The sequence below is a fragment of the Pipistrellus hanaki genome (assembly GCF_964339955.1).
Source record: "Pipistrellus hanaki genome assembly, chromosome: 3".
In the NCBI taxonomy this organism is placed as follows: domain Eukaryota; kingdom Metazoa; phylum Chordata; class Mammalia; order Chiroptera; family Vespertilionidae; genus Pipistrellus; species Pipistrellus hanaki.
Window position 1 is genome coordinate 144883509 of NC_140505.1, and position 22791 is coordinate 144906299.

The 22791-nt window shown below is 39.8% G+C and overlaps 1 protein-coding gene across 1 annotated transcript in view; it reads left to right on the plus strand.

Annotated features, from left to right (window-relative positions):
* CCNT1 (cyclin T1) overlaps window positions 1-20521 on the plus strand; it is a 51931-nt gene extending 31410 nt beyond the window's left edge. Inside the window, exons 4-9 of the mRNA XM_084877396.1 lie at window positions 5783-5843; window positions 8645-8707; window positions 9747-9792; window positions 10813-10976; window positions 11140-11210; window positions 14456-20521. Of these exons, the coding sequence (XP_084733522.1) occupies window positions 5783-5843; window positions 8645-8707; window positions 9747-9792; window positions 10813-10976; window positions 11140-11210; window positions 14456-15862 (1812 nt within the window). The 3' untranslated portion in view covers window positions 15863-20521. The remainder of the gene's footprint in view (window positions 1-5782; window positions 5844-8644; window positions 8708-9746; window positions 9793-10812; window positions 10977-11139; window positions 11211-14455) is intronic.
* The last annotated feature ends 2270 nt before the right edge of the window (window positions 20522-22791 follow it).

Here is a 22791-nt window from a genome sequence, read left to right on the forward strand (position 1 = left end):
CAAATTCCAAAATCCAAACCATGTTTTTTTTCTCTGCCTAGGGGAACTGAGAAGCAAACTTGTTTACATGTAAACTTGTCCTTGGGCTAGCAAAAAGTGTAGCCATTCAAATGCAAATGAACACATTGTTTAAAGATAGCTGCTGGCTGGAATTGGATTACCTGTTCTGGGTGGGAAGGGCATGTCCACACCTTTCTCCATTAAAAATAAGGTGTAGCTTTAAAACCTCTTCATAGCAAGAGACCTTAAACTTTCAGAACTTTAAATTTTTCAGGTAGCAAATCAAATACTTAGCATTTCTCAAATCAGTAATACTTTTACACTTTAAAAGCAATTCTGTAGACTTCATGTGCCAGAAACCAATCATTGTCTCACTAATAGAAAGAAGCTGGTCAACCTTGAAGCTCTGAAAGGTCAGAGCCAACCACTGCCTATCTAATTGAGACAACAGTAACGGAGGCAACTTCCCCAGCTTGTAATCATGTAAATCCATACTGATATGATAATCTGCCCCCTACCCACCTAAGGGCCTTGGGTGTTTCCCAAAGCTGCCCAAGGGTAATGGGTGCATCCCATAGCCTCAAAAAAAGGGATAGCTAGGCCAGAACCCAGTGGTAGTCTTCCCACTAGAGGTTGACTCCCGCCTGGCCCCCCATTTTCCCAAATTAACTCTTTTCCAGTCTCTCTCTTCATTTGAGTGTGTGGCCTTCTCCAGAAATCGGACCCTAAACCTCGTGGGTTGTGTTAAGGGATCCTTAACATTCATGCAAGGAAGCTGAAACCAGTTTGGCTCAGCGGTAGAGCATCGGTCTGTGGACTGAAAGGTCCCGGGTTCGACTCCGGTCAAGGGCATGTACATTGGTTGTGGGCACATCCCAGGTAGAGGGTGTGCAAGAGGCAGGTGGTCGATGTTTCTTTCTCATCGACGTTTCTAGCTCTCTCTCTCCCTACCTCTCTGTAAAAAATCAATTTTTAAAAAATCATGCAAGGCATACTTAGATCAACACTTAAATAAACTGTTATCTACTTCCTACTGGTTACTTGCCTCGGAGGGGGGATTTCAAAAGCTGCTTGAAATGCCTTGGGAAACCAGCTTTAATTTATCTCCCAGTTCATCTCCACCATCTTTAAAGCTCATTCTGTACACAGAAAAGAGTTTAAGCACAGCCCAAAACTATGCACACTTGTTTTGAACTGGCCTTTTTGCTTTACATGAGCACAGAAATCCCCGATGCATAAAAACTTCCTTGGGGAGTGGCTTCGCCACGTGTTTCCCCTCCCCCATACTGCCTGCTCTGTGGGGAGAGAGTAGCAAATTTACAAACAAGAGCAAACTGAAACCTTTATTTATACAAACATACAAACAAAGAACAAGAAACAGACAGAGGGCTCCTGAGAACAGTCTTCCAACTCTGTGGAAGCAAAAGCAAACGACTGCCTCATTCCAACTGGTGGCCCTCCAACATTGAAAGCTGGCCACTCACTAGAACAACAACTCTGCCATTGGCCCTTCTGAACCTCCACAACACAGAAAATCACAACCAACAAGAGGGCGCCCAACATCAACATTTCAACTTAAAACCAGACCTGGGAGAGGATTCCACGTCTCTCCTGCCTGTGAGATGTCGGCTCACACGACTCGCCTCATCCTGGGAGAGGTCCACTTCTCTCCTGCCTCTGAGACATCGGCTCACGCTGCTCACCTCATCCTGGGAGAGGTTTCCATCCCTCTCCTGCATGTGAGGGGCCCTCTAGGAGAGGATTCCACGTCTCTCCTGCCTGTGAGGGGCCCTCCCGGGAGGTCGGAACGTCTTCTGAATCCTCCGGCCCATGGTCTTCCAGCAATGCGTCCATCTAGACATCTTCTGGCACTCCCGACACGAGGGGTTTCCTCATCCCTCCAGAGCGCTAACACAAGCACAGATACACACACACACTTACCGCGGCCAGTCAGGCTCTCCTGATCGGAGTCCCTCAGGGTTTTGGGGTTCCCGGACGAGCCCCCAAATGTCATGCCCAGACTTGGTGATCCCCAAGGACCAGCAGAGAGCCGAGTCCGATGCAGTAAACAAAAGAGCCTCTTCCATGTTAGCATGGGCTCTGTCCCACTCACGCCGACAGCATGTCGGAAGAGAGCTAAAATATTTTAACTTCATTTAAAACTTTTAAACTATTCTAATAAAAAAGTAATATGCTGAGAATCCAAGATGGCTGCTCGGGTAGGCACCTAGCCGCAGCCGCACGCAACAATTTCAATAAAATACAACTAAAATATAAAATGGACATTACCCAGAACTACAGGAAAGTCAACTGACTGGAAATTCTACAACGAGAAGCAAGGAGAAAACCAGAAGGAAGCGCGGAGGAGCTGTAAAAGCCCAAGGTACGGAGACACGCGGCGCGCGCGGAGAGTACAGAGCCAGAGAGGAGGGAGGCCGAGTGCCTGGCTGGCGTTCCCTAGCGGGAAGGAGATAAACACTCCGACTGTGCTGGGCCCCCGACTGCTCTGAACCCCCGTTCTAGGCCAGACCCCGGGGACCCAGGCTCACACAGAGGGAGCTGGGCTGTAAGGCAGTACTCGGGGAAGCAGCGAAAGGAGGTCCCAGAGGCGCGCACACAGCGCGCAGAGAAGGGCCGGCCGGCTGTGCCGTAGGACTGCCCTGGCGGGAAGGAGACAGGCTCCAGACTGCTCTGAACGCCACCTCCAACTCCACTTCCAACTGAACTGAACCCCAGTTTCGGGCCCATTGCGGGAGAGCTTACACTGTTTGGTAGCAGGCGAAAATCGAGGGCACCTTTCTCTCAGAGGCGCTTGCAACAAGTACTGAAGGACCCTGAGTCTCAGGAGTCGCATAGGGCGGGGCTGACGGAAGCCGAGGCTGTAGGCTCCACCCTGAAACCCCGCCCCATCAGGAAAGCTGCCTGCGAAAATGCCTAAACCAAATAGATCACAAACGAAAGAAATGGAGGACAAAAAGAGACTGGATATAGAGTTCAAAACCACACTTATAGGGTTTTTCAAGAGACTCCTAGAAAAGGCCGATAAAATAAATGAGACCTATGAGGATATGAAAAGGGATCAACAAGAAATGCTAAGGGATCAACAAGAAATAAAGAATACATTGTCTGAAATAAAAAATATTCTACAGAGTCCTAAAAACAGAATAGAAGATCGCAAGAATCAAGTCAAAGATTTGGAACATAAAGAGCCAGAAGACACTCCTCTGCAGAAGCTAGAAGGCAAGAGAATCCAGAAAATTGAAGATAATGTAAGAAACCTCTGGGACAACTTCAAACGATCCAACATCAGAATCATGGGGGTCCCAGAAGATGAGAGAGAGCAAGATATCGAAAACATACTGAAAGAAATAGTGACAGAAAACTTCCCCCACCTGGGGAAAGAATTGGACTTACAAGTCCAGGAAGCACACAGAACTCCAAATAAGAGGAATCCAAAGAGGACCACACCAAGACAAATCATAATTAAGATTCCAAGAGCAAAGGACAAAGAGAGAATATTAAAAGCAGCAAGAGCTAAGCAGGTGGTTACCTATCAAGGAGCACCTATACGATTGTCAGCTGATTTCTCAACAGAAACCATGCAGGCCAGACGGGAATGGCAAGAAATATTCAGGGTGATGAATAGCAAGAACCTACAGCCAAAAATACTCTACCCAGCAAAGCTATCACTCAGAATCGAAGGTCAGATAAAGACCTTCACTAATAAAAAAAAAGCTAAAGGAGTTCATCACCACCAAACCAGAATTATATGAATTGCTGAAGGGGGTTCTTTCAGAAGAGAAAGTAAATAAAGATAAAAATTATGAACAACAAATACGTAACTATCAACAAGTGAATCTAAAAACCAAGGAAATTAAAAAAAAAATCTGATGAACAATATTAACTGTTGAATATAATAGAATCAGAGGTATGGAAGGGGAGTGAACTGATGATTCTTGGGGAAAAGGGGAGAGGGGAATGTGGGAAGAGACTGAACATAAACTGTGCACCTATGGATGAGGACAATGGGGAGTGGGGAAAGGGCAGAGGGTGGGGTGGGAAGGGGGGGGAAAGGAACACTTGTAATAATATGAAAGATAAAAATTTATTAAAAAAAAAAAAAAAAAAAAAAAAAAAAAGTAATATGCTAATTAGACTGGGAGACCTTCTGGACCAAGCCTGGGGCTTGGCCGGCTTTCAAACCACCCCAGGCCCTTCGCTCAGGCTGGCCCACTCCCCAAGGAGACCCCCACCCTTATCTGGGACCCCCTTCAGGGCAGATCAGCAAGCCCCTACCCATGCACCAGGCCTCTGCTATACTAATAAAAGGGTAATATGCTAATTAGACCAGGAGACCTTCTGGGAGACCTTTTTGATGTCTTTCAGGACAAAACCATAGTGGCTGGACTGAGGCAGAGGTGGTTATGGGTGATTGGGCCAGGAGGGCAGGGCAGTTGAGATTGATCAGGCCAGTGGGAGGGGGTGCACTTGAGGGTGAGCAGGCCGGCAGTGGGGAGAGGGGCAGTTGGGGGCAAGCAGGCCAGCAGGTAGAGTGGTTAGGGGCAATTAGGCAGGCAGACAGGTGAGCAGTTAGGAGCCAGTAGTCCCAGATTGTGAGAGGGATGTCCAAGTGCCTGTGGGATTGGGCCTAAACCAGCAATCAGTCATCCCCCAAAGGGTCCCAGATTGGAGAGGATGCAGGCCATGCTGAGGGACACCCCCTCCCCCACTACCACTAGTTGAAAAACAAAATTTCAATATATTTTGTATAATTATTTAATCATAAGTGTTATTTTAGCATATAATCAATATTAAAACATTATTAGTGAGGTTGCTTCCATTATTGTTTGCTCCCTTTTCTTTGAACTCTCCTATGAAGTTTGAAATCTAGCATTACCCCAAAGGGGAAGTTTTTTTTTTTTTTTTATTTTTTAAAAAATATATTTTATTTATTTTTTTACAGAGAGGAAGAGAGAGGGATAGAGAATTAGAAACATCGATGAGAGAGAGTCATTGATCAGCTGCCTCTTGCACACCCCCTACTGGGGATATGCCCGCAACCAAGGTACATGCCCTTGACCGGAATCGAACCTGGGACCTTTCAGTCCATAGGCTGACGCTCTATCCACTGAGCCAAACCGGTTTCGGCCCAAAGGGGAAGTTTTAACAGGAGTCAAATGTTTGACATTGCCTATAAGAAGGCTCTGCAAATGTATTCTGATGATGTTGAAGAAGCTGTATTTTTAATTTTCTTGAAGTTATATCAAATGATCTATAAAACCTAAAATGTCAGTCTGAAAATGAACCAAATCTCACGTGCTTTTTCTGTAGCTATTTATGAATAAAGTGTTTTCTCTCAGTATACTCCTTTTTTTGTTTTCTTTTAAAAGGAGAATCTGTACTGAATAGGGATAAAGATTAATTTCAGTTCCTACTCTATTTCATAACTCTACCCCTGTCTTTGGTTTTGATTTCTCTGGGAGGGGTGTTAGAATTGGTTTGGCCCTAACTGGTTTGGCTCAGTGGATAGAGCGTCAGCCTGCGGACTCCAGGGTCTCGGATTCGATTCTGGTTAAGGGCATATACCTTGGTTGCAGGCACATCCCCAGTAGGAGGTGTGCAGGAGGCAGCTGATCGATGTTCCTCTGTCATGTATGTTTCTAACTCTCTGTTCCTCTCCCTGCCTCTCTGTAAAAAATCAATAAAATATATTTAAAGAAAAAAAAGAATTGTTTATACTTTATGCTACTATATTGTACTTTATGTGTCTTCTCACCTGCAGGCTTACCTGCAACAAGTTCAAGATCTGGTGATATTAGAAAGCATAATTCTGCAGACTTTAGGTAAGTTTATTTCCCTTTAACATATTAAAGAAATATTCATATAATATGATATGTTTTTAACTTTTGCAAAATAGGAAACAGGAGGACAAATTCTTGGGAAGGTTTTGCAAATTTAGAGGTTATTGAGCCCAGTTTTACCTATATAGAAGAAATGATGAAGACACACTGACCTCTGAAATAGCAGTTAGCAGTCCTTTTTCCCTCCTCATTCTGGGATTCATGATTTGCTTTTTAAGGTTTGGCAGTTTTTAATTTTTTGATAACTAATGGCAGCAACTATTTAAAGGACTCTTTTCCTTCCATGGATTTTTATAGTCTATCATATTTAGATAACAACATTTGTTTTTAAATTGGAAATCAGAGTTTAGAATGGCAGAGTGTAGGTGGAAGAATTCAAGCTACATTAAGTCCTCACTTCATCAATAGGTTCTTAAAAACTGGCTTTAGTGAAACTATATATTATGAAACTAATTTTATCATAGGCTAATTGATATAAATAAAACTCAAGTTCATATTACATAGTTCTGGTCACAAAAACATCACCAAACTTGTAAATAAAGATCCAAATCACTTCTAATATTACACATTGAAATAAATGTGAGCTCTGCATACATTTAAGAAAGATTAATTAAAAAAGCCAAGTAAGATAATTATTTTTCAATCCAAGTATTTCAGCTCAGAGTTGAGGGTGGCTGAAAAACTATTCCAACAGCTCAGAGCACAAGGCAGGAACACCCTGACAAGGTGCCTTCCATGCTGGGCGTGCTCACACTTACTCAGACTGAGATAGTTTAGACACACCAATTCACATAATGTGCACTTCTTTGGGCTTTAGGAGGGAACTGGATTACCTGGAGAAAACCCATGCAGACATGGGGAGGATGTGCAAACTCTATATAGACAGTGGCCCCAGCTGGGAATCAATTTTTTTTCTTTTTCTCATCAACATTATAATGAAACTAGAGTCCCAGTGCATGAATTTGTGCATGGATGGGATTTGGCCGTCTTGTCCCAATGGGTGCCAGCAGGGGCGGGAGGAGCCGCTGCCAGTTGGGGGTGCTGATTGGGGCCCCATCGGGCCAGTTGGCTGTTGCAGTGCATGTCATAGAGATCCGGTTCTAGTCATCCAGTCATTCCATCGTTCTGATTGCTTGGCTTTTATATATATAGATAGATGACATTGAACAAAACAAAGTTACTTGAGGATCTGCTGTATAGCAGTTCATTGGAAATCCTGGTGATACTTTGTTATTAATCTAGTATTATTATTTTCATCAGAGATATTGCCTTAAAAAGTTTATAAGCAAATATGGAAAATAAAGATTTTATTGCTTACCACACCACACACACACCCCCACACACACACACTTCCCAAAAATGTATATGTACTTTGAATGATTATAAAGTCAGTGTTTATTAACATACAGTTCATTTTTAGAATTTAAAAGAACCTACAGAAATAAATCTTTTGGTCAGTGCCTGATGACCATTCTGGTCCAGAAACTGCTGATAACATAAAGCAATGGAATAAAAAATCATTTTGTTTGGTATTCGTGTGCTTTCAGGTCATTGACTGCTGCTGGTTGTATAACCTAGACTTTCTTTTTTGTATCCCTATAAAAAAGTCTAGTGGCCCCCTTGAGTACTTTCGTTTTTTAACGAGTTACCTAGAAAAAATTTAGAATAAATTTTCTTTGTTCACAGCTTAGTCTGGCTTTACTCATTATTTCAAATTAGTTAAACCTGAAAAAGAGTGAAAATTAAATGACTTATCAAATGTTAAAGTGTGTGTACATTTTTGGGGGGTCACTAGACACACACAACACACATATACACACACTGAGTTCTTCAAACTTGATCACTGAAGTTAATTTCTGCTAAATAAATTATCTTCATTGTGACCATATTTTAGGGGACAATAGTATTTTTCTGGTTGGGTCAATTTTTATTAATATTTAGAAGCCAGAAAGATCTAATTTGCAAGAATCAGTTATCCATTTAGAATAATTTACATCATGTAAATTTCTCAATAGAATTTCTTGATCTAAAATTTTTTTTGTCTCATCAACTCAGAAAATTTTTATAGACAACACTGATCCTTCTCAAGTAGTTTTAATAAAGATCATTAGGGTTGGATGAAATGATCAGTACCTATTAAAATTAAAATGATGGCCGAAGCCGGTTTGGCTCAGTGGTAGAGCATCTGTCTGTGGACTGCAAGGTCCCAGGTTCAATTCTGGTTAAGGGCATGTACATTGGTTGCGGGAACATCACCTGTAGGGGGTGTGCAAGAGGCAGCTGGTTGATGTTTCTCTCATCGACATTTCTAGCTCTCTATCTATCTCCCTTCTCTGTAGAAAAATCAATAAAATACATATATATTTTTTTAAATTAAAATGATGAAAAGGAACAAAATTGAGGTAAGAGAAGAATAGGTTTTAAAATGTCTTCTGAAGGTTAAGTGTTATAAAAGAGTCAACACTTGATTAAAACTGCTCCTTTCAACCATATATTATTACATTCTGTTGTACCTAAAATGTGTTTTATGTTTAGAGGTTATTGGTTTTCAAGGGTCTTGAGATTGCATTAGTTTTACTATCTTAATGGTATCTTCTAGCTCTAAATATTATAAGCAGCATTGGAGACAATGTGTCTTAGAGAGGAGTGTGCTGCGTGTTCTGTGGGATTAGCCTCTGAACAGTAATTTGGGAAGGAAAACAAGGAAGGCCTTAAATGATGACTCAGATAACAGATGTACAAACTGTCTTTAGTTTTGTTTTTAATGCGTTACCTTTTTTTAGGCTTTGAACTAACAATTGATCACCCACATACACATGTGGTAAAGTGCACTCAACTTGTTCGAGGTAAGGAATCCCAGCTTGAGACAGTGCTCTAAAATTGTTTTACCATTCAAAGGCTCAAATTGCTGTAGACAAATACGTAACACAGCTGCTAATTAATGTGTTTAGGTGATATCCATTTAAAGAGTCAGTCTCTTGAGGGTTAGTTGTGAAAGCTGGGGGTAGATTTTGAAAAGTCATCAAATCATAACTAATAGCAATTTTAAGGATATTTTGGGAGTAGGCTCTCCTAATTTGATTGTAGGATTGATTGTCCTATGCATTCTTGAAGACCACCCAGAGGGTTATTTAGAAGTTATTTGAAATTATTTCCTTGATTGACAGTCGTTTTATCTGAAAATTCCAAAAATTTCCCCTGAGTTTTTGATATTTTGAAAGCATTAAATGGCTTGTGTTGAGCAAGGATAGGCTTAGAGATGGATATATGCTAATATTTAATCTAAGGAAGATTAAAATTTGTTTTGTCATCCAGAACAGTTTTTTTTGTTTTGGAAGAAGGAACTTTCTTTTGGTAATATATTAAATAACTTGTTATTTGATTATTTTAGGATTAAATCACAGGTTACTTAATTTAAACTTATTATTTTAAAGCACAAATCATTTTCCAAAAACATATCAAGGTCTTTTAAATTCTGATCTTGCCTCCACATTAGTTCATCCTCTAGTTAAGTATTTCTCAGTGAACCATCGCATCAGAATCTGAGTACTTGTTAAAAATGCTTGTGTCCTTCTTCAAACATACTGGTCAAAACTCTAAGGAGGATGTCCAGAGATTGCATTTTAAACAAGTGTCAGATACTTAGTGTAAAGGATAAAGCTTGAATTCTTAGGTCTGGAAGCAATCCAGTTATTTATAATTAAAAATTGCTAATCTGTTTTTTATAGAATGTAAACTTCAGGTGTACAGGGACCATGTCAGCTTCATTTACCATTATATTATTTACCTTGCAAATATTAAATGCTTACTAATTTATTGTTGAGAATAAATGGAACTAATAATTTTTTCCTTCCCCCCTCACTTTTTTTTTTTTTTTTTTTTTAGCAAGCAAGGACTTAGCACAGACTTCTTACTTCATGGCAACCAACAGGTTTATATTTTAATATTTTCCTTTATATTTTTGGGATAGGACTTTACTTGAGTTGGGATTGTCACTTTTTGAAGGGCATAAGGAAAGATGGCAGGTCTGGCACTTAGTAAACTAGAATAATTTGCTAAGTTGATGTAATTGTATACTACTAATTGATAACATTTTTAATTCTGCGTGTTACTTAGCTTTAAAATATCCAAGAGCATAGTTCTGAAAGTTGATAAACTTGGAATTCATTGATAGTGATTGAAAATATGAGTTGAAGGATTTTAAAAGACTTTGTTTTTTCTCATACTCCCAGATAAATAGGCATATATATGTGTAAAGAATTTTAATACTTTTTCTTTTTTAAAGAAAAAATTAATACATAACTTGTATTATCAAATGACTTACTCATTCTTATCTCCAATCTATTGGTTGTTCATGGAAACCAAAGATATTCCTAATGACTGTCAGGGCTAAGAAATTCATTTTAATAGACTGATAAGAGAAATTTTAAAAATAAACCAGCAGTTGAGCATATTCACACTTGAGAGAGTGATTGTCTATTTATTTATTTATTTTTTAAATAGACCTGATGTACGATTGGCAAAAGACAAGATAGTTTTTAGGATATTTTCTTAGGTATTTGATTTAGAAATTATACATATCAAAAATCTTATCATTTTCCTTAAGTTCTGAGCTTATTTTCAGAATAATTGATCCTTGTTTTAAAAAATTTAGTACCCAGTTTGTTTTAGATTTTTATTTTTGTTTTTGTTTTTAGTCCATCAGTTATGTGAATTGAATGATGTGTAGTCAGAAAATTTATAAATGTTAATTGAGCAGGTGGGTTAATGGAAAATAATGTTTAGTGCTGAATCAGAGCACTGGATATTTCTTACCCTACTTGCTTGCCAGTGGTTTTTTTTGTTGTTGTTTTTTTGTTTTTTACTTTTTTTTCAATAATGGAGAGTTTTAACTTTGGGTTCAGAATTGAGAGCTCATGATACTCTCTTGTTTCCTTCCCTCTGATGTCAGCCTGCATTTGACCACATTTAGCCTGCAGTACACACCTCCTGTAGTGGCCTGTGTCTGCATTCATCTGGCTTGCAAGTGGTCCAACTGGGAGATCCCAGTCTCAACTGATGGGAAGCACTGGTGGGAGTATGTTGACGCCACTGTGACCTTGGAACTTTTAGATGGTAAGTTTTAGAGTAAGGGTCCTTGAAAAGCACTTCATCTTGATCTGTCACATATTTGGCCAAAGGTGACTTGATTCAGATGAAAATAGTTAGTTGAGGTAAATCTTGTTTCATTACTTTGTCTCTCTGTGAGTTTTTCTTAAATGCTCTATTTCATTTGTAGAACTGACACATGAATTTCTACAGATTCTGGAGAAAACCCCCAACAGGCTCAAACGAATTCGGAATTGGAGGGTAAGAATTATTGCTGTCAGCTTATGGAACAGGACAAACTATTTTCTTCTTTTGACTGCACCAGAACTGGATATGTATCCTAGGTTTGGAATTTCCCTTTTTGTAGTTATGCAGTAATCATAACTCTAACTTCATATCTTGGGGTACTGGCCCAGAGGTAATGACTGTTGGTGATAGTAGAATTTCTTTTGTTTTACAACTCTTGTGATACAGTCATTTGGTAAGCAACATTGGTTGAATATGTTCTGTGTGGAGACTGATAAGGGGAGAAACATGGCTTCTCTGAGTCATAGAATGTTGACTTCTGATAGAGTTCTACAAGGTTAGAGCTTTGTTTTTATTTTACCTGCTTTTGGAATGGATTTTAGAACTTTGTTTTTATGTTGTCTTTCAAATATTTTTCAAAGTCTTATGAATAATGAAATAATTCCTCTTTATCCAGTGTCAGAAAGTTTATTTAAAAACATTCCTGAGTCTAGCCAGCATGGCTCAGGGGTTGAGCATTGACCAGTGAACCAGGAGGTCACGGTTTGATTCCTGGGCAGTGCACATGTCCCGGTTTCAGGCTCGATCCCCAGTATGGGGCATGCAGGAGGCAGCTGATCAGTGATTCTTTCTCATTGATGTTCTATCTTTTTCTCCCTTTCCCTTCCTCTCTCTGAAATCAACAAAAACAAATTTAAAAAACAAACAGAACACATTCCTGACCTGGCTGGTGTGACTCGGTTGGTCTTGTCCCGTATACCCAAAGGTTGTTGGTTTGATTCCTAGTCAGCATATACCCAGGTTGTCAGCTCGATTTCTGGTAGGGGATGTGCAGGAAGCAGCAGAGGTGTTTTTCTTTCTCTCTTCCTCTTCTTCCTCTCTCTCTAAAATTCAATAAAAATACTTAAAACACAAACACACACACACACACACAAACAAACAAAAAACAAAAGCAAAATAGAACCCCACACAAAACATTACCCGCATTTCTCAGAAATCCAGACTGATAAGCTTAATTTTCTTTTGAGTTGAATAAGTTGCAGAAAATGAGTTTGCCTAGGGCAGTGGTTGGCAAACTGCAGCTCACGAGCGTGGTTTGCCGCTCGCTCTGTTGACTAATGAGTTTGCCGACCACTGCGTAAGGCATTACCCTTACCCAGAAGTTTTGACTTCAGGTTACAGACGTTAGTACGTTATTAAAATGTCTTTTAAGCCAGGACCGGTTTGGCTCAGTGGATAGAGCTTTGGCCTGCAGACTGAGAGGTCCCGGGTTCGATTCCGGTCAAGGACATGTGCCGTGGTTGCGGGCACGTCCCCAGTGGGAAGTGTGCAAGAGGCAGCTGATCGATGTCCCTCTGTCATCTATGTTTCTAACTTTCTATCCCTCTCCCTTCCTCTCTGTAAAACATCAATAAAATATATATATATTTTTTAAAATGTTTTTTAAGTGCTGGAGAGCATGTAGGTCATTTTTATTTTTTATTTATTTATTTTTTAAAATATATATTTTATTGATTTTTTTAACAGAGAGGAAGGGAGAGAGATAGAGCGCTAGAAACATCGATGAGAGAGAAACATCGGCCAGCTGCCTCTTGCACACCCCCTACTGGGGATGTGCCCACAACCAATGTACATGCCCTTGACCGGAATCGAACCTGGGACCTTTCAGTCCGCAGACCAACGCTCTACCACTGAGCCAAACCGGCTTCGGCCATGTAGGTCATTTTTAAATCTAAATATATAAAAAGCCAGCAATCAGAACACCATAATGACCAGAACAACCGGTTGCTATGAAACCCACTGCGCTGGCAAACTGGCCTGATTGGGGGGTGGGGCCAGCTGGCCAACCTCCTGCAGTCCCTTCCCCCACCTGACCCCACACCAGATTAGCCCTCCAACCCTGATCAGGGGCAGGGCCAGCGAGCCAACTGCCTGCGATCCCTTCCCCTGGCCAATCCTGCCCCCAGTGAGCCACCACCACCCTGATTGCCCGCGGCCCCTCCCCCCAGCCAGCTCTGCCCCTGATCGCTTGCCCCTGCACCAATCGGGAGTGGGGCTGACCAGCCAACCTCTCATGGCCCCTCCCCCAGCCACTGACCCCTGATTGGCCCCCCCTGCCACCACATTCAGAGCCTTTCCCTGAATATAGATGGTCATTTTCTTTTTTTTTTTTAATATATTTTATTGATTTTGTACAGAGATAGAAAGCTAGAAACATCGATGAGAGAGAGTCATCGATCAGCTGCCTCTTGCACACCCCCCACTGGGGATATGCCCGCAACCAAGGTACATGCCCTTGACCGGAATCAAACCCGGGACCCTTCAGTCCCCAAGCCGACGCTCTATCCATTGAGCCAAACCGGTCTCGGCATAGATGGTCATTTTCTAATTTTCCTTGTATATGGAGTTGTTTTTGAATGTGCTACTCTTTAATGTCTGGCTCCTATAAGGGGAAAAACAAAAAAGTGATAGGGGGGAATGGTGGTCTTTTAAATCCCCTGGAAGTTGTTTCAGTCAGAGGCGGGAGGAGGGACTTGCAACAATGGAGGGAAGTGCAACAACAATGACTGCCTGTTTCTTGGCTTGTGCTTCTGTGATCTGAAGCAGCATTCATTGATCATAGCACAGATGTCCAGTATTTGGAGGATAGAATCATTTTTGCTAACCCAGACTTTCCAAGGTTTGTGAAACTACTCCAGAAATGGATACACAGCTGCTGGCTGGGGGTCGGCAATGGCTGGTTTCTACTGTGCTGAGAAATGAAATTGATGGAAATTAACCCCAATTTCTATTCCAGGCTTACCATGGAAGTTGCAAGCCTTCAAAAGACTCTAGAGTTCCAAAATAGTTACCATCAGACAGATTCTGCCAGTGCAGATGTTTGGTGGGGAGATAGATTACTGGTGCTTCCTACTCTGTAATCTTCCCAAAATCTTCTCCTCTTTTTTAAGTACTAAGTAATAGTTCATATATCACATTTTTAAAATCCATTCATAGATAGAAACTTGGATTGTGAATAATGCTTCAATGAACATGGGAGTTTAGATATCTCTTTGAGATCCTGTTTGCATGACTCTTGATTGAAGGTTTTTAAAATCTTATGTCTCCTGATGGTAATTATCAATCTCATGTTACAGTAGTCTTTTGGTTATGGGTTACGAAAAGCTTCAATGTCAAAGCAAGCACAGTCTATTCATTTCAGTGGTTTTTCCATATAATAAATTACCTGAAGTGAAGAGATATCATTTGCTTCATTCTAGGCATGCCCGGCTGCCACGAAAACAAAGGCAGCAGACCGAGGAGCAGAGGCAAACACTTCCGAGCAGACAATCCTCAATATGATTTCCCAAAGCTCTTCAGACACAACTATTGCCGGTTTAATGAGCATGTCAACTTCTTCTACCACAAGTTCAGTGCCTTCCCTTCCAGCCACTGAAGAGTCATCCAGCAACATAAGCAATGTGGATATATTGCAGGGCGAGCGTTGGCTGTCCTCCCAACCTCCTTTTAAACTGGAACCTGCTCAGGGTCATCGGACTAGTGAGAATGTAGCACTTACAGGAGCTGATCATTCCTTGCAACAGGATAGTTCAAATGCATTTATTTCTCAGAAGCAGAACAGTAAGAGCGTGCCATCAGCTAAAGTATCACTGAAAGAATACCGTGCAAAGCATGCAGAAGAGTTGGCTGCCCAGAAGAGGCAACTGGAGAACATGGAGGCCAATGTGAAGTCACAGTATGCATATGCTGCCCAGAATCTCCTGTCTCAACATGATAGCCATTCTTCAGTCATTCTGAAAATGCCCATAGAGGGCTCAGAAAATCCTGAGCGGCCTTTTTTGGAAAAGGCTGACAAAACAGCTCTCAAAATGAGAATTCCAGTGGCAAGTGGAGATAAAGCTGCCTCTTTGAAACCTGAGGAGATAAAAATGCGCATTAAAGTCCACGCAGCATCTGACAAGCACAATTCTGTGGATGATAGTATCACAAAAAGCAGAGAGCACAAAGAAAAACACAAGACTCATCCATCTAATCATCATCATCATCATAATCACCACTCACACAAGCACTCTCACTCACAGCTTCCAGCTGGTACTGGGAACAAACGGCCAGGTGATCCAAAACATAGTAGCCAGGCAAGCTCCCTAGGACACAAAGCCTATAGTTTGTCTAGTTCTTTCTCCTCTTCCAGTTCTGCTCGTAAAAGGGGTCCCCCTGAAGAGATTGGAGGGGCAGTGCTTGACCATCCGGCAAAGATTGCCAAGAGTACTAAATCCTCTTCCATAAATTTCTCCTTCCCTCCTCTTCCTGCAATGGCCCAGTTGCCTGGGCATAGCTCAGACACAAGTGGCCTTCATTTTTCACAGCCTAGCTGTAAAACTCGAGTTCCTCATATGAAACTGGATAAGGGCCCTGCTGGGGCCAATGGTCACAATACAACCCAGACAATAGACTATCAAGATACTGTGAATATGCTTCATTCCCTTCTCAGTGCCCAGGGTGTTCAGCCCACTCCGCCACCTGCATTTGAATTTGTTCATTCTTACGGTGAATATCTAAATCCACGGGCTGGTGGAATGTCCTCCAGATCTGGCAATACGGACAAACCCCGACTACCACCTCTACCTTCAGAACCTCCTCCACCACTTCCACCCCTTCCTAAATGAGAAAGAAAAAAAAGAGAAGAAAAACTAAAAACGCATTTTTTTGTTTTTGGTTTTGTTTTTTTTTAAACTACTGATTCTGAACTAAGAAAATTACTTCCCTAATGAAATATGTCTCCCTTCTTGGACTAGGGAATAAATTAATATTGAGACATAAGTGGGAGGATGGTAGAGGGCCTTGGTTATTGTAACTGCTGCCTCAGAAATGTAACTATTTTATAGTTTTTATTGGTATTAGAAAAGTGAGAAGATGTTGAAGCTGTGAAAGAAAAATAATACTTTCTCTATTCTTGGCCTCTCCACCTCTGAATTAGGTAAATTAGAGTTGATATCTTCCCTCTTCTTGCCAGGACTGAAATATGGAGGGTTTGTTATATCAGACAGTTGTGGATCTTTTTGGTGTTTAATATGTCAGAAGAGAGGAAGTATTTAAACGTCAAAACCTTTTAAGAGACTTTAAAAAATAATTTAAAGAAAGTAAGTTATCTGTTTAGTTTTTCTTTTTTTTATATATAATTGGGAAAGGGATAGGGATTTTGCTGTGTGTATGAAATACATAGCAATGAATCCTGGGGGTGGGATTGGAGGGTGGAGGGTGTGAAGGGGGTCGGGAGGGTAGGCTTTTTTTGGCCATGATCTCTGAGATAGACTTTGGCCACTTGAAGTGTTGAGACCTGTAAGTGTGTATGCAAGTGTGGGTATGTATGTTTTTAAGAGTGTGTGTGTGTAAATATCATGTTTTCTCTTTTCCCTCCCTATCCCTCTCCATTTTTCACTTCCCAACAGTCTACTAGAGAGAATACGGTGTGGCCTTTAGAACATAAAGGAAGATGCATGTATTTGACATGATATTTAACCCCTTTCTTTATGCTGTCATTGAGTGGTAGCCTTCTAAATTCAAGTTGGGCAAGTGCAGCCAATGGCCTGATTTTGGACTCCATTATAAAAACTTCCTTTAACCCCCTTTTCTTTTGATCAGAACAAAGGTGGGGTTGAGGAAGAAGGTTTGGAGAGCAAAGCTGGCTTCTGCTAAACGGAATTGGGTGTGTCTTTTTCCAAGTTGGGCCTTTGGGAAAGTGTTCAAGTGAGAGCAGTCTCAGGGTCTCAGATGGGAAGGGGTATGTGCTGTACATCCTACCTGTGAAAGCCCAGACCATATGAGAATAGTTCTGGGAAAAGCCATGGAGCTAGAGGATCCTGAAAACAGTGAAATTGTGATTTGGGAATTGTTAGGACATTGTATTTTAAATTATATTATAAATGTGAGACTTGCTTTTTATCTGTATCGCTGAAGGGGAACCGCTGCATCCTCATTTTTTTGTAGCCCGTATGTCTTCAGAGATTGGAGCTTGTGAATTAACAGCACTGGTGCCATGAGAGTGAGCAAGCCTAGCCCACATATACTGTTACGTGTAGATAGTCCATTCTTGGTGACTTTAGATGCTAGGCAGAAGTTCTTCAGACTTCTAAGAATCCTTTTAAAAAATGGACCAGGTGTCTGTTCTTATGGGTGCTTGATTCTCCCAGATTTTAAGAGTGAACGTTTTTGTTGAGGAAAGAAATCTTTTAAGAGACTAAGAAGAATTCTAATAAACCAAGTTGTCTAACTGAAAATGCCACCTAGCTATAGATAATTTGATGTGATATTCTTTGGTCTTTGTGGCATTTTTATTTTTATTTTTTGCTGTGGAAAAAAGATACAATTTGAATTTTTCTTGTTTTTTAATGGAGCTTCCTTCATACCAAATATTCCTTATGGACAAATTGAAATGTTTTTATTGGAAATCATGGGGAGACAGGAGTTGTACATGTGCTGCTGCTTGCCAGGAACAGATTGGGGAGAATACTGAAGCAGTTGGAATTGACGGTGCACTGACCTAATGTAGGAAGGAATTTATTTGTACAGTATACTTAACTTAACCGAAGGTGCATTAGTATCCAGCATCTTGTCATATTTGAACTGTCTAGAGTGCCTGCCATTACTGTGTAAAATGAGCTCTCTGCCAGTCTATAAATTAGTATTTTTTTACATGGAATGTCACTTCACTTTTATAGATGACATTTTCCTCTCTCTCCTTCATACAGTGTATGTTGTGCTAATTGGTAGATGTGTGGTGTCTTTACTAAATATAGGCTATTTGTTTTTTTTTTGGTGGATTCTGCTTTCCTTCCTGGCCTTCCAAGAAGGCTATTTAGTTTGGTTCTGTGTCTTTGTGGAATTGATTATCACTGACTTAATTATGAAAATGTCTTCTCCAGCTTTTGATTTTTCTCATCAAATGTTGCATATTTTCTAATCACATGTACTCCTTCACCACAGAACATACATATCCGCTTGGCTTCATTTGCAATCCCTATGGCAGCCTACTTATAATAGTTCCTTAAAACTTTGTCAGGAGTGAACTAGAAAAAAGTGCTTACTAAAGCCTAAGAGCTGCTTTATGCTGTGTAGTCTGGCTTATGCACTACTAGATCATTGCTGGTATAGATCAGTTTAGAGACTTTTCTATATTAATGCCTCCTGATACTGTTTTAAGATACCTACCATGTCTGCTTTTAGATCTATTTATATGTCATGAACCAGCTTATGGGCTGTGCATGAAGCTGTTGCATTGTCTTTGGATTAGCAGTGTGCCTGTGAAGTAGCATGCATATTGTCCAAATTCTCGCAAACTTAGGCTTCAGAGGGTTGTGTGATTTCTTCTCTCCCCTCACACTTTGAAAGGGTGAGAAATGAGATTTATACATTAAAGTTAGTCCAGTAAACATGGTTTCTCCTCACCCCCCTTTAATGTAAACTATCAAGGATAAGTGGTAGTAAGCAGGCCTAGAGCCTCAAGTTCTATAAATCTCATTCCTAAGCTTTGATTGAGTCTCATGTTGGTAAAAACAAATACCTGTGGATTGTCCTTAAGGTTGTTAATCAATACCTGTGTTGCTCTTAGCTGAACTCTTAATGAAGCATTAATCTAAAGCTAAATTGGTCTTCTGAAGTATCAGTTATGCTTTTGGGTTTAGAAAACACTTATGAATTAGTTTAGTCTTTTCACTCATGAATCAATGTGTTTCCATATCTGAGACCCTCGGCTTCTTTTTCTTTTTAAAAAAATGATTTTAGTGTTTTGATTTAATGCATTCTTTTTTATAGTTTGGTATTACTGGCTTCACCTGTGCAAATAGAAATAAAATTTCCAGTTAGAAACAGCATTGGATTAGGATACAGAAATAAAATCATGGTAACATTAGTGCTGGATTTCCTTAAGCCTCTGCTATCTAATTCCCCATATTGGAAATGGCATACCCCGACACCTTGCTTCTTGGACAAAGGCAACTAGAGGGGTGGTCTTATCCCAGAATGGTTGGATTTTAAACACATCTGTGTTGCCCACAGAAACCTGGGACCTTGGGAAATCATTTTTTAAGAGGATTATTCTTTCGTTGATGAATTGTTTTGATACTAATGCTAGGAAAAGGGAAATTCTAGACCATCTTGAAGTTAGAATACAAATACTATTCTCTTGGGTTTGGGAGAATTTTAGCAGTCTATGCAACCCCTCACATGTGGAGAAATAAGTCCTCTGCAGTCCCTTTTAAACCTTCAGTGATTTTGATACCTCCCCAAATTTCTCATGTTGCTGCTTGTTAACACACAGCTTTTAACTATTTGCTCCTGATGGTTTAGGAACTGTTATGTGGTATCACCCTGTCAAGTTTTATTTGATCTTTTTATACTTCTGGATGTGAGTTTTAAACAAGCATGGTACTGTAATCCTGCCTGATAGAATGGTCTAGGATGATAATTATTTTTTAATGGGAGTGCTTTCCATTTTAATGTTTCTAAAGTATTTAATATAAACTTGGCATTGGAAAGGGATGAAAAGAAAAAGAATGTTTATTAAAAAGTTGTGTCTACTCTCCCCCTTTATGAGTGTGTGTATTCATGGTTGAATGAAACGAAGAGAAAGATTATTGAGTTTTTTGTCATGTTAAGTGTGGAGAGGGATGCTTGACAGCATGCTAATTGAAGCCAGAGCAAATATGTATTCATCAGGTTTATCAGGAAGTCTTCATTTGAAAGCTGAGGACCTAACTGATTAGTGGTTAATCACTTTGAAATTGATTACAAGATGGAGATGCTGGCTGGGTTAAGCACTCAAAGAAAAGAATGCAGCAGCCTAATTTAGTGTTAACTTAGATTTCTGATTTGAAACTGACCTTTTTCCCACCTGAACTCCACACACCTAAAATTGTCCGTTTTCTTACCAGACCAAAGAGCAAAGAATGAAAAAGAAAAGTAAAACACTTTACCAATCTATGTCACTCAGGTACAATTTTGTGGTGATATTTTTGTCTGTTTTCTTTGTATTGCTCTTAAGAATTCTTTCTCAGCATATTATTCTGCTGTTGCCTCTTCCCTCCTTGGGGCATCTCACTTCTGGATGCTACCCCTGGTATCTCTATTGTTGTTATGTGAATGATAGGATGTAAGTGACCATTACAGTAAGGGCTCTTTGTAAAAAAAATAAAACATTGTTTTTTTAAATTTAAAAAAAGGATGTTGTATACATTTTATAGTCTGGCTATCAGTTTGATATATTGCTGTCAAGTATGTTTCTCAATCTGTATTTATCCATCCCATCAATAAATGTTAATTATAAAACACTCATTGTTATTTTTGCATATTGAGTCTTCAGTTAGTCTTTAACTGTCATTTTATTGCTCTTACTGTAGTTTTGTTTTACTTTTGCTAGTTCTTACTACACAAGATCCTATGGGAATTGAGTCCATTGGAAAGGCCTAAAATTTGGTCATCACATGAACTGAGAGTATAAAGTATGATGTAGTAAACCCTCATTTAATATTGTGTGGATACTTGGGAGAGTAACTGCTACACAAAAAACATATAGCTCTAACAGATGGTAGCAACATGTACTCCTTAATCTAGCAAGCACTATAAACGTGATTCATAATTTTATATGTGGTTTTGAAAAAAATGAAATGGTATAGATAAGGAGTGCATTTGAAAGGAAAAAATAATAGCATTCTTGGTGGTACCTGGAAAAATTAATAGTGAATACTCTTTTCCTGGGATATAATAAAGACCATATACACAGGTAAATCTTGTTCATTACACATTTAAAGGGAAATAATTTTTATGCTAAAGTACTCCAGAATTATAATACAGTTGGCAATAGTTATAGTTTAAAAGCTCTAAAAGGAAAAAATAAATTGAGCAGAATTATTTATGTTTCTGAAAAATCATTTGAGTTCTGTTCATTCCATTTTTAAAAATTAAGACGAGTTTTGTTTACTGTGCACATTTGAAACTTCTGTAAGTTGCTGACATTTTAGGAATTCTGGTCAGGTTGAATGGAAGAATAAAAAAACAGTGATTTGCCTTTTTTAATAGAGTTAATATCAATTGTATTATCCTTGGGAATAGATGGAGACAAATCAATATAAAGGTTGCGTACAGTTGTACCCTCAATTAAAGGGTTCGTTAAGCTAACTGATGCAGAGGTAGGCTTATAAGTTTTCCTCACACTTTAAATTTTTTTTTTTTTTTTTTTACTTTTAGAGAGAATGAAACATCTATGAAAGAGAGAAACATCATTTGGTTGCCTCCTGCATGTACCCGACTGGGGATTGAACCAAAAACCTGGGCATGTGCCCTGATTAGGAATCAAACCTTCCATCTTTTGGTGTACAGGATGATGCTCTAACCCAGGGGTCTTCAAACTACGGCCTGCGGGCCACATGCAGCCCCCAGGGGAGTCTGATCCTGCCCGCCAGGTTTTTTGGGCAGTGAGCGCAGCCGAGGTGTTACAGTAGGAATTAGTAGTTCATATAGTCCGGCCCTCCAGCTCTCTGAGGGACCGTGATCTGGCCCCCACTTTAAAAAGTTTGAGGACCCCTGCAACCAACTGAGCTACACTGGCCAGAGCTCATCACACTTTTGAGACTTAAATAAATTCGTTTGATCTCTATCATTCAACTTTCTTTAGAAATTTTGAAGCCTTTTCTATGACTTCTGTGGATTCCATCAGAAATTTATACAAGGTGGGGCAAAAGTAGATCTACAATTGTTAAGATGGGAAAGATAGTAAATAATATAAGAGTAAACTTTCACATACAGCTATAAACCTACTTTTGCCCCATCCTGTATTTATTAGCTCTAAGGTCTACTGAATTAATTTGATGTATGGATTGTCACATGTCCTTGTGCTACCTTTTTGCACTGTGGAATCTCATTTCACATAATACTCAAAACCAACAGATAATGAAAACAAGTAAAACTTGATTATTTGTCAGGTGGCTCAGTTGGAACATCCTGTACACCAAAAGGTTGCGAGTTTGACCCCTGGTTGGGGTGTGTGAGGGAGGCAATTGATCCATGTTTCTCCCCATTCTCTCTAAAAGCAAGTAAAAGCATTCTTAAAAAAAATTAATATAATAAGTCAATGTCATTGATAGATTCTTGGAAACTGACATTTTAAGTGAAACAATGGGTAAGGAAACCAATTTTACTATAAGCTCATAGACATTAACAAGATTAAGTTCCTATAGCACAGTGGTCGGCAAACCGTGGCTCATGAGCCACATACGTCTCCTTGGCCCCTTGGGTGTGGCTCTTCCACAAAATACCATGGCCTGGGTGAGTCTGTTTTGAAGATGTGGCGTTAGAAGTTTAAGAAATTTGGCTCTCAAAAGAAATCTCAATCGATGTACTGCTGATATTTGGCTCTGTTGACTAATGAGTTTGCCAACCACTGCTATAGCATATTTCTGGTGAGAAAAAAAAGTTACCAAACTTGTAAATAAAGACCCCAAACCTAATATTAAACACTGAAATAGATGTGAACTATACATTCACTTAAGCAAGATTAATAGAAACAAGTAAGATAATGATTTTTCAACCCACCATAGACAGG